The 12,795-nt window shown below is 39.7% G+C and overlaps 1 protein-coding gene across 3 annotated transcripts in view; it reads left to right on the top strand.

The window, feature by feature from the left end:
* Positions 1-12,795, top strand: part of kat6b (lysine acetyltransferase 6B) — a 30,530-nt gene that overhangs the window by 627 nt on the left and 17,108 nt on the right. Inside the window, exons 1-5 of one of the 3 annotated variants that reach the window (XM_023340549.1) lie at positions 756-935; positions 2,854-3,712; positions 9,833-9,941; positions 12,106-12,221; positions 12,419-12,500. In XM_023340549.1, the coding sequence (XP_023196317.1) occupies positions 3,095-3,712; positions 9,833-9,941; positions 12,106-12,221; positions 12,419-12,500 (925 nt within the window). In that variant the 5' untranslated portion in view covers positions 756-935; positions 2,854-3,094. Of the gene's footprint in view, positions 1-755; positions 936-2,853; positions 3,713-9,832; positions 9,942-12,105; positions 12,222-12,418; positions 12,501-12,795 lie in introns of those variants that run through there. The other 2 variants (XM_023340550.1, XM_005794603.3) reach the window with 2 other exon arrangements.

Raw genomic sequence — 12,795 nt, 5'->3', positions numbered from 1 at the left:
TTCCTCCGGGCTCTTACTATTTCTCCTCCTGGGGAGGCATTTGATAGTTAACGGTGATAAACGTGACGTTAATAATTCCACTTTTTCTTATTATTATAATTATTTTATCAACAAATTGTGTGTATTTATAACCCGTCTTGTACGTCATGCAGTTTGAACGTTAAATATCTTACAGGAGGAGGAAATATAAAGAAACCGAGCAAGGATAAAGACGCGACAGCTTGGGTACATTTTTATTTATGTTGATTTTATTGTGCTATGTAGCGCTACCTGGAAGTGCTAAAATAAATTAAACGCGTTCCGCTTTAAGTCAGTGCGTTTTTATGCAAACAAATGATCGATTTAACAAACAGCCAATTAAAGTCTAAAATGATCCAAATCACTTTCAAGTGTAACCAACTGTTTCAAGGAGGAATCCGAGTAAAGGTGGGCCGATGTTAAACGCAGCGCAAATGAGGTTAAATATTTATTCCAGCCGGTTTACGTACGTTACCACGCGTTTGTAACTTATTAACAACCCGTTTATGTCCACTTAAGCCGTAAAATTCGGCGTTTTTTACGAGCGTTTAGAGGTGAGTGCTATCGATTCATCACCAGAGGCACCTTAAGAGGCGGGTTAACAGAGTGAAGTGACAGATCACACAGCCAGTGACGTGCCTCTCGGAGTGAGCTCATACATAAAGATTGACGTGCGCTTTATCAAACCAGGGATCGGATCTCGCCTTTACAGCCAATATTGAAGTTGCTAGGGAGGGCGCATTAGCGTTAGGTGAGGTTTAATGAGACTCCATTGGATTGTAATCAGCGTCATGTCGGATTCATGTAAACTACAACATTGTAACAAAATGGCGACCGCTAGTTTAGGTGACATCGGGGGTAAAGCTGGCAGCACTTGACGTTTAACAGCCCAACTCGGCGGAGCGCGACTCACGGGGGTTTGTTACGCAGCTATTACTGCTTTTCTTCTCCTTTCTTCGGATAAACGGCTCCGTGGGGGGGTAAACATGGTGTCGGAGCAGCTGTCAGGATGTGAGCATTGATTATACGGGTGTCATTAAGGCTCGCGCTGATCTGGTTGCTCGTTTGTCGAGCTGTCAAAAAGTGTCGCGCGGACATCTAACGGTTAAAACTTTGGCTTGTTGTTCTGCTTTCTCCATTTTATGTATTTTTAAACCGCACACTTAACGCAGTTGTGTTTTATTTTGTTTTCTAAAATAACGCGCTGTTGACATAAATGTAAACTTTCGAAGGAATCTCAAACCGAAAATATGGATCTGTCGAAGACAGCGAGCAGTTTTCCACGGGTCATGAGAAGTTTCTAGATAGCTGTCATAGTGTGAATAACTTGCCCTTTTTATTTGAGAAAACGGTCTCTTTTGAATTGGACATCTGGTTTGGTGTGCGGATTATGGTGTCAGACTACGGATTAAGTCACTTTGATTTCCTTAGCAGCAGCCATGACAGCGCCTGCATCTGTTTTTATCCATCTGTTTCTCGTGTGTTAGCACATCTTTAAAAAGTCCTGCATTCCTTAGCTGTAACCTTTTTATACTACATGGCTGGTGTTAATGTTTAGAAATCAGGGCATCTGATGTGCTTGTTTTATTCATACCTAACATAGCATGTTATGATCACCAGCCCCTTGCAAAAGTATTCACACCCCTGGAACATCTCCATATTTTCTCAGCAACCACAAGATTTAATATATTTTCAATGATGAATTGTTTCTGTTGTGGACCAATGCAAAGTGGTGCATACTTGTGAAGTGGAGGGAAATTGATGCATACTTTTCATTTTTTATACAAATAAAAATTTGTATGTAAAGAATGCCATTCAGTTGTGCTCAAATTTTATAAATCTGGAAAATTAAATGTTTGCACATTCTTCAAAATATCTTAAGTCATATGTGATAAACAACAATTTCCATTGATTCTCTTTTAGACTTAGATCCAGAATTTGACTAAACCATTTGAAGGCATGACATTGCTTTAACCTAAGTGACTCAATGGTTTCTCAGGTTGTGTTAAGGGTCGTTGTCCTGCTGAAATGTGAACCTCAGCCTCAGTCAGCAGTCTTTTGCAGCTTCTAACAGGTGTTTTACCAGGAATGCTCTATATACTTGCTTATTTCATTGCTTTATCAACTCTCATCAGCTTCCCAGTCCCTATTGAATAAAATCAGCATGATGCTGCCACTACCCTGAGGGGTTTTTGTCCAGGCTAATATGCAGTTCTTGATTTCCACTGCACAGTTTTTCACACAGCCCGAGAAGAAAAATGTGCTCTCATCTGACCAAAGAACCACATGTTTACAGTGTCCCTAAGTGGCTTGTGAAACAGTGCAGACAGTATTTTTATGGCTTTCTGTCAACAATGACTTTCTTTTTGCTACTCACCTATAAAGGCCAGATTTGTGATGTGTACAACGAATATTGTTTTTATAACATGACCCTGGTTTGAACTTCTCAAAAACTGTAACCTAACCTGGCTGGTGTGTTCCTTGTTTTGTGGCTCACTAATGTTCTCTAACAAACATCCGAAACCTGTTAGATTACACTACAATCAGGTGTACTCTATTTATTAATTAGGAAACCTCTGAAGCCAGTTTATTGCACTGCATTGTATTTAGTGCTGTCACAATAAAGCACACTTATAGATTTGTATACATAAAAAGTTTTGAACACTGTTTTAAATTTCTACCATTTAACTATTATGTACTACTTTGTGTTGGTTTGTCACCAATCAGTTTATAGCTGATTTATATCAAACATACCATAGCTGTGAATATTGTGCATATTGTGAATAGTAATTAAATTGCCTCAATATTCATTTGTTTTTCTGTTTTATTTTGCAGATTTGATCTCGGATTTTAATACAGACCTATTCCAGGTCATGTGATACCTACACCAGTGTGGAATTTACTCGTGCCAACTTTTCCTCAAGCTCACCCTTGGAACCTGAGGACATATTTCTGGATGCTTTTGTGGAACCTAACTTCCTGACCTTTTACCTAAGGATGTGGATGTACCTCGCTTTCGGCTGCAGAAAGAGGGAATCTTTATGGATCACGTTTCTGTGAGGCTTATTGTTCAACCATGGTAAAACTTGCAAACCCTCTCTACACGGAGTGGATTCTCGAAGCAATACAGAAAATTAAGAGGCAAAAGCAGAGGCCTTCTGAGGAGCGAATTTGTCATGCGGTGTCCACGTTGCATGGACTGGACAAGAAGATCGTCCTTGAGCAGTTGGAATTAAGTGTTCATGATGGCTCTGTCCTTAAGGTTACAAATAAAGGAAGCGCCTCCTACAAGGACCCAGGAAACCCTGGAAGAATCGGATCAATATTGCCTGCAAATGCACCTTTGCCGTCAAAGGAATCTATATGGAATTCAAGTGATCTGCGCCATATCGATTGGAATAAAATACTCAGGAGGGCCATCGAGGGTCTGGATGATACCCATGGCTCCTCACTTAAGAACATTGAGCGATATCTGAGGAATCAGGACGATCTGTCAGAAGTTGTTGATAATTCCGCTTTCCGTCAGAGGTTGCGGCTAGCCGCTAAGCGGTCAGTCAACAATGGCAGGCTGTTAAAAAACGGCCCTCGGTATAAACTCAGCCATGGCAGCATGGAGGGAAGGAACCCCAGGTGTCCAAGTGCTTCCCCCTTGGTCCTGTCATCAGTGACACTCCTCCCTCATGAGCGCGAGCAGGTATACACACCTTGACCTTTGCACTCTCACTCATTTACTTCAAGGTAAAAAAACTTTAAAAAAGAATTTTTCAACAGTTAATTTTTCAGTGATGCAAAGAGCAGTATCCCTAAAGGCCAGGGACATTTATGAGTCTTTGAAGTAAGGTTATGTTTAAAAAAAATGCAAACAGCTAAAATCTTACTTGCAGTACAGGAGTCTTTTGGTTCAACTCCAGATTAGTAGGTCCAAGTGGGTAAAGCGAGGAGGATCTGTGCATCCTGAAAAAGTCTTAAATTCAAAGTCAAGGCCTAAAATATTCATTAAAAAAGTTAAGTTGGCCTTAAACATGTGAATCACAGATCTTAAATTTTGTGGTGACAATACTATTAAATCGCTCATATTCAATGTAGTTTTTTTCTCATCAGACTTTTCCATCAGGCAAATGTTTGTGTCACTTTTGAGTCACTTCTTCATTGTGTTGTGTGACTCCAGGCGGTTGAGACTACTGGTAGCTATCTGCTACTTTATACTTGCTACTAGCAAATGTATATTAGCAGCTATGTTAGGAGGAATTATTGGTTCTGGTTCCTGGAGTGGAAATGGAGGGAAGAGAAAAACTAGCTATCTAAAATAAAAGGCTAGCAAGCTCGCTTTTTTGCCTCTGTCAAAGGTTAAGTGAAAATTTGTCACCATTAGGGTGGACGACGTTCATCTTCGCCATTGGATCACTTCTGTTGCCAACCCAAACGATGCTACATTCATTCTATGCAAAAAAAGGACTAAAGAAGTCTTAAATTTGGTAAAATTTGGTGAAACCTGCAGAAACAATGAGTGAGAGAGGTGGCCAAGACCAAAACTGACTTTTATTGTCTTGAAACAACTTCATCCCACTTCCGAGAGAAGATGGGGGTCAGAATGGATGCACCACCAATAATCAACCTGAGAGCTTAACATTTAAAGCATACTTATCAGTGGGGGTGACTACCTCATGTAAAAGTAAAGCTCTTCCTCTGGAATCTTTGAGCCACTGCTGCTTTGAGCTGTACCACAGGGAAGAAGTGTTCTCTTTAAGGGTTAGGTTAGTGTCATGAAACCAGCAACCAATAAAAAAAATATGACAGCCATATTTAAAGCTCCTGAGTTAGCTTTGATTTTCACCTGCCTAATTGAAGACAAAAACGCAAGAAAACCACTGAGCTTCAAAATTAATACAAAGTTAATTAGCATTGGTGAATTGGAACATGAGCTCACATTCTATTTCCTGCTGGCATTTGTCATGGAGTTTGATTGGATGAATGCACCGCATAGAACAGCCCTTACAGCTGATATGTGATGCTAGCTGCATAAATGCCATCTTCGATTCAGTGCTTAGATGCTGCCGGTCTTTTAAAAATTAGGTTATTGAATCCTCCTCTAATCATAGTGTTGAACTGCCTCTTGTAGCTGTGCTGGTGCTGATTAGAGTTTAGCTGCTTATGAAATGTTCACAACCACAGGATATTGCTTAAAGCAGCGTGAATAAATGAAGTTGATGATAATGGGCTAGTTGTTTGAAGTCACATTAGGATAAAAGTGTGATCTATGTAATCTAGTACTGATAAATTCACACATTTTTGCTGGTTTTCGGCTGTGAAAACCAAGCTACTTCTTTTTCTTGATTGAACCAGTTGACCACTGACAGTAACTCTATATAAACTACCACAGGATTTTGGGGGATTTTTTAAAATGGTAGAGGTCCTCTTCAGTCTTGATCTACTAACCAACCTTCAGCTTCAAGGTCTAGCTAATCTTAATTTGTACTTAACAAAGATACTAAAGCAGCTATACATGGAAGGTAGGATACCGATGCTACAATCTGAACAAATCTGGTCCACAAGGGATGATGTGGTGCAGGTTTAGATGTTTCCCTGCTCAAACACAGCTGACTTAAATGAGGGGATCATTAGCAAGCAGCTGCACAACTTGAAAACAGGCTTAGGGTTTAATTTAATAATTTGAATCAGGTGTTGGAGCAGGGGCACATCTAAAATTTTTAGGACGTGCTTTTGAGGACCAAATTGGCCCACCTTTGTTTCGAAATCAAGTAGAAAATATTTAGAGCAATGCCCATTGCTTTCTATTTGTCTTGCTAGTTTTTGATAAAGTCTCACATAAAAACAAGCGTCCATGACATCACATAATACAGCTGCTCAGATTTCTTTTCTCCTTATTTCTGTTTTAAACCAAATGCCCCCTTCAGAGGTGTTTATCGTTACCTGCTGATCAGCTTGACTCATGTGCCTCTTGTGATGTCATCCACCCAAATACAAGCAAAGAAGAATTATTTTTAACAAAACCTGACTTTAAACATCTTAAACTTTCCCTTTTAAAATGCACTGCAAGGTTGTGAAAGGTAAGGTTTTGTTTTTTTTCCAAAATTAATTTAAAGCCTGGATAGAGTTTTTTTCTTTGTAGGAATTTCACTATTAAAGCCTTAATATTTGGGGCTTAAGCCTAAGAGTTAAAACAAACAATGCCATTTAGAGTCCATCCTTTTACGTCTGTGTTGCTAGTTCCATAACAAGAGAGCTTGGATAATCAGAAAGTCATGCTGACAGTGTGTGTGGTAGGCAGTCTGCAGTGGTCTTCCCATAGGTTATGCAACCCTATCCTAATGACCTTAAAGGATGGGACTGACTTGTCTTACGAGCTGCAATAGAACAGCTATTTTATTGGTAATTTGTAGGGGGCATGAGAATGTGTTGAGTAAGGAACCCGGAGTGCTCTCTGACTGCATGCAGCTGTTATGAGCTTCGTGCAAACAAACATGCCAGAGGGAGGAAATAAGAACCTGACAAACAAACTTCCAGGTTAGCATCGATACCACTGCTTTCACCTCCTCCTGTGTTTCTTTTTCTGATGCCTTGCAATATGAAACGTCCCAGAAATGGCAGCACTTATGTTAATTGCAATGTGATTTGTAGTTTTTGATGGAAAACTGTTGTCGTTTTGCAGCTTTTATTAAGCGCAATGTGCAGTCGTCTGGTTTGTTGTGGAGGCTTTTAACGTATCTCGTGTTGGGGCTTATCGAGATTAAGCGCGGTCTCATGCTTTATGCACAAGTTGTGCAGCTGAAGTGGTGAGCTGCATCAGGCAACAGAGATGTCACCTCACTCCCCGGCAGTTTCGCAGTGAATAATCAGGAAGCGACACCTTGATACTGCAGCCACAACTGTGACTGTTGTCTGTGGTCTGGCCAAAAGTGAAACCGAGAAGTGCTGCAGAGACACTGTGTCCTGCGACGGCTCTCAGGAAGGGCCCCACTGTTTTCCATTTGGAAAATTTCAACCCCTCGCTCCCGGCCCTTGATGACATCACCTCACCAGTTCAGGTTTAACATTTACTTCAAAGGATGAGACGTTTCTGCCTGCTTAGCTGTTAAGGCGCAATGAAAAAGAGAGCATGTGTGTGCGTGCTGATAATGAGAGATACTTTGAGGTTAAAAAAAGAGCAGTCTTGGTTTTAGAGTTTATTAGATTCTGAAGAGACTCTGGCAGGAACAAAGACAAGGAATGAGTGTTTTTTTTTCTTTCCCTGCTGTGTTATGCAACCACTTGAGCTCCCTCTCGCTCTACCAGCAGTGTTCTAATAGGACCCCACCCCCTCACTCAGGACAGCCTGCTCTTTTGAAGCAGCATAATTTCCTGTAATGTTCTTAATTTAGAATCCCCAAGTAAATCATCAGCATCTCTACAGCTGTGTTTATTTTTTGCATTTTAGCCTCTTATAAATTGCAAATTGCTATTGATTATAATCACTAGAGCAAAAAAAAAAAAAAAAATCCTCATGGAAATGAATCTAGTTCCAGGGTTAGACTTCATAGCTCAGAGCATGTTATGATCCTCTGTTTGGAAATGTTACTGCATTGTCAGTTTGCTTGCTCATTTTGTTGTAACTCAAAAATATAAAACATGCATTTTTGTTAGACATGAATTAATCAAACAAAGATCAGAATCAGCCAATTGATTTCCCTATCTACTTTTTGAATGCATAACAACTAACTAAAGTCTTTGGTCCATAAATGTATCAACTGAGAGGATGTACTTTGAACTTTTAACAAAAGTCAGATATTTTCTGTCCTATTCCAAACTACTACTTTGGAGGAGAGGCTATATCTAATGTTGTTCTTGCATGTGTTGTTTCCCTCTTATGTTGTTGTTTATACATGGGGTAACGTGAGATTATCAGAGTATGGTGGTCTTGGGTAAAGTACAATGATTTCACTCTTTGTAGAATAACTAAAATATATGTTTTATATTAACTGGGCTATCTGCTGCAGTATAAAACCTGCAGTCAACTGCTTTCCAAACTTATCACTCGTAGCTTGCCAACTGTTTTGAAGCAGTGTCATATGAGCCTGCTTAGTTTCCACAAGATGGTCTGTTTTAATGAGCAGGAGTGTTTGCAAAGAGTTGAATTTCTCTTTCTTGTTGATGAAGTAAAAGTATAGTTTCTCTTTTTAGGCCAGCTGACAGGCAGCGGGCACCAACAATTGGAAGAAAGGGAGTGCTTCATTAATCTGCACTCGATAAAGCCAGAAAAAACTCAAGTCGCTCTGGCTCTTTCTCCAACAACTCATTAAAAGCACTGCAAAACATTGAAGTGGTATGATGAAAAGGTTTGTAGTATTGAAACGGAATAGTGTCGGTATGCTGAACAACCCATGTCTAGTTGGTTAGAGTAAAACGTGTTTTTTTTTAAATGTTTGTCAAGTCTGCATGAATTGCTGTCGACCGTTGATGAAGTATTTTTACCACAAATTGAGTGAAATCATGTAATAAGAATGCCAAACGGTCTTCCGTAGCAATTGAACAGTTATTTACAGTTTAAATAACTGTAAAACTCAATTGAGTCCAATAAATTTTATTAGAAGTATTTTTATCAAGCAGTCACAAATTTTTGTGGACTTTCCTCTTTTCCAGTCGCTTCTGGTTCACCTAATGCCCCAGATATTGACCTGGCAGGTTGGAAAATAGAGCAATCATCGACGTGGAAGTAAACTGCTTCCCCTCTCTACAACAACACATTGATGGAGCCAGGAACAATGACCAAACGGCCTCTGCTTCCCACCCCCCAGGGCATCATTTGGATGGTGTGACAGATTAAAATAAAAGTGCTCCAGCTCCTCCTACTTTGTGTGTATTGACATAAATGAAATGACAAATAAAATGTCCACCTCTGTGTGACTGAGGGGAGGCCAGCTCAAGGTCAGCACTGGGGTAGATTTGAAAGATGCAAATTTGGTTTGACTCAGGATGCTGATCTGCGTCATAGAAACCAGGAACTAATTATGGGCATCCCCAGAGTGCCATTCAGAGCTATAGTCAGTTGGTAAGGCCTTAGTGTGTAAACTGATGATGAGGTGGGTTATTTATGGTCACACCCAGAGATTGTTATTTTCCATTATGAACTTCCTCCCAGTAGTCTGTTTGCTGCTCCACTTGAGCCGTTTATGTTTGATCTTGATTTCCACATATGATCGGTTACGTTTAGACCGCTCCTGTGTTAACTTATGACACTAAGTTTCCTTTACCTTCCTTCATTCTGAGTGATCAATGGGGAGAAATCCTCCTAAACCTTGAGCTCATATTTTACTTCTGAACTGTGCTATAAGCCCTTAAATGAGTGTTTGTTCTGAGACTTGCAACATTTACAGTGGATCACGGCAGTAACAATGAGAGCATGTTATATTATTGAGGTAATTTGATTACATGCTGGTTAATCCTTTCAGACTCGAGTGCAAGCTTTAAGAATTGGATTAAGCCCTTAAACTATGATTACCAAGATCACTTACACATTCAGATGTAATGGATAAAAGGAGGTGAATCTCAAATGCAGCATTTCTCTGAGGATGAAAGCCATTTATTATTCATTTCTAGTCTGTGAGAACTCCTCTCTTTTTTTCCATTTTCTGAGCTTCTGCTTTCAGATGATATTTTTGCCACTGTTTTATTAAACCCACAGACTAGTTTTATCCTCTTTGACTCAACTGGAGATAATACTACAGTCATTTCTTAAAGTTCACTCCGAAACATGCTAATAGCCACTTCCTATTCATGTGTTTTAAATAGTTTCTTTCTGTTCTTTTTCTCCACTCAGCTCCGGGTCGACCCCATCCCAATATGCAGTTTCTGTCTCGGGACAAAGGAGTCAAATCGGGACAAGCGGCCGGAAGAGCTGCTGTCCTGTGCAGACTGTGGAAGCAGTGGTAAGCGAGCTTCTGTAACGCTTCATTGAGCAAATGTTTTCAAAATCATTGCTTTCTGTTACAGACACTAAAGTGATGTTAAAGTAGCACAAAAACTGGAATTGGAGTGGATTAGAGGTGGGGAAAAATGTTCGGAATATTATTGTGGTGTTAAAGAAACCGGTAAATTTTAGCAGTATACACTTTGATTTGCAAAAGTATTCACATCAATTGAACATTTTCACATATTGTCAGGTAGTTGTGATATAAAAAGTGAAAGAAAGCATATTTTCAAAGTATTTTCCTAAAAATAAAAATTGAAAAGCATCAGAGAAAACACTTTAAAGAACAACTTTTTTGCTCCTTATGGGCTTTTCATATCTAGAATCAATCAAAGTCAGATTTGATGGATAGTGTTTCTGACCAGAAGTGTTCTAGACATGGTGCTGCCATCACATCCAACTATTTTACATAAAAGCCAGATTTGTACCATGCAAGAGTAAAAGTTGTCCTGTTGACTGATTCTCCCATCAGAGCTTTAGATCTCTGTAGTGAAGTTCAACGGGTTTTAATGCTTTGTATGCCATAACTTATATAAAGCTGAAGCATTTTCCAAAAACCAGCAAATATTTTAAAGGACCTGCTGAGAGTATACCCAGTTTCACACAAAAACGACCTTCAAACAAAACATGGTTGTCCTCAAATATAAACAACCAACAATGCATAGAAGCAATTATTTTAGACTTGCCTCAGTTTTGAAGTTTTATTATAGCAAAAAGAATTTATTATACAATGACTGAAGAAGACGTTGTTTTACCCGTGAGTTTGAAATGATTGACGACACACTGAAGCAAAAATTGTGTTGGCCTCATAAAAAGTAGTATCCTGCTTGAAGATTTATTTAGAAAGTTGCCATGTAAGCAAACTTTCCTTTTCTGTCATCATTGAGCATACGACCATCTTACTAAAGTCAACTTTATGGAAACTGTAAGTGTTTAAATGGACTGGTGGGTTTGTGTTTAGAATCGGTGTAGCGTTACATTGCGGACGGATAATTGACTCATCTGTTGCGAGCTAAGAAGTCACAGCTTCTGGCGATGCTGAAAGGCTAATTAAATTCCATGTAGTGCAAATGTAATACATGATAAAACTCCCCCCAAAATATGCACATTCTGCCATTTTCTAAAGGCCAACTTTTTTAACATATTCAGTGTGATTTATATATATTTACAGATGCAAATTTGTTTTACTCTGCTTGACTTTTCTCTAACATTTAAGATGGTGAAATGATAGCCTTTATTAAAAGTCAGATAAATGGTGACTGTTTTTTTGTTTTTTTTCATTCATCTTTATTGTATTTAATGAAGTCTTTCTGGATTGGTTGAACAAACAGATGGATTTAGCATGGAATGCAATCTGGAAATTCATCTTATTTAAATTATTTTCCCTTTTTTTTTCTTTACTTATCCAAACATCCCCCCCAAAAATCTAACTTTGCGAATTGCATGCAAGTCAAGCAGGAGTAAAACTATTCCAGGTGACTGTCAAAGTCCAAAATCAATACAAGTAATTTTTTCTCCGGTACAGGTTGTGGAGTAGAACGTCCCAATTATGGCCCCGTTCCTGCCTCACAGCAGATTGTTGGTATTCCTTTTAGTGGTCCTTTGTTCCCGTAAAATTACCTCAACCAAGGAGTCATTTATGTTTGAACAATTATTTTAAATGCCGTAAGGAATTGTTCTCCCGGTGACATTTTTATAGCTCAAATTTGACAGAGCGCCGTCGAGGTGGTTTTCATTAACCACTTTTAGTGTACACAAATTGTGCTCTCACTGTAAAACAGCTGTTTTACAACCATGAGAGGGAGCAGCGTGAGAGAGACGGCGAGCTTTTTACATGACTTTCATGGATCGCCTTCCATTAGAAAGAGCTCTGCTGCTGTTTCTGCCTCATTAAGATCAAATTATCTGTAATTAGCAGCTCAGATGTTTGATCATACTGTTTTTAGGCAGAAGTAGCCTGAAGAAGAGAGAGTGGTGCGGACACACAGGCACACCATTGTTTTTATGATTTTTGGTGTTAATGTTTAACTTTAATGTGCGAAAGATGGAAAACGATAGTTGTTGCTTGTTGACTCAGCCTGCGCTGGTAGAAGCATGTGTAAAATGTGTTGTCGTTTCTCAAGGGCATCCATCATGTCTAAAGTTCTCCCCTGAGCTGACCTCAAATGTAAAGAGATTACGGTGGCAGTGCATTGAATGCAAAACCTGCAGCTCCTGTCGAATACAGGGGAAAAATGCTGTGAGTATAATATGTTCATCTTAATACACCCTTTTCAGTGCCGATGGCTTGACTGTAGATCTCGGAGGATTTGTCAAGATTTGCAAACCCTCTCGTGTGCAGAGTTGGGCTTATTTCTCCTAAAGACGTTAAATGACAGTGGTGTTACACGTATGCAGCTGGGACGTCACTTACACACGCCTGCTGTTCCCTTTCAGGACGAGATGCTTTTCTGCGATTCGTGCGATCGGGGCTTTCACATGGAATGCTGCGATCCGCCACTTTCAAGAATGCCAAAAGGTGAGGTGTTTACACTGTGTGCCTTCTCCGCTTGCTCCCCTTCTGCTGTCAATTCAAAGCCTTCGGTTCACAGACCGCCGTTTGGGGCTGTCACTCAGCACACCAAGAAGCAGCAGTGGCTTATTAGGGGCTTTGCATGCATATCAAATTGTCCCAGCATCCCTGGGGAGATCTTCTATCTCTGGATTACAGTACTGACCCTACAGCAAGGCTTGTAATGATGCCACACGTACTGTAGTTGGGTATTTGGCAGGCAGTGCATACAAGTCACATAGCTTAGCTCAACAAGCTGACA

Source organism: Xiphophorus maculatus, chromosome 10 (genome assembly GCF_002775205.1).
Source record: "Xiphophorus maculatus strain JP 163 A chromosome 10, X_maculatus-5.0-male, whole genome shotgun sequence".
Taxonomy (NCBI): Eukaryota; Metazoa; Chordata; class Actinopteri; order Cyprinodontiformes; family Poeciliidae; genus Xiphophorus; species Xiphophorus maculatus.
This window is presented reverse-complemented; position numbering and strand designations above follow the sequence as displayed.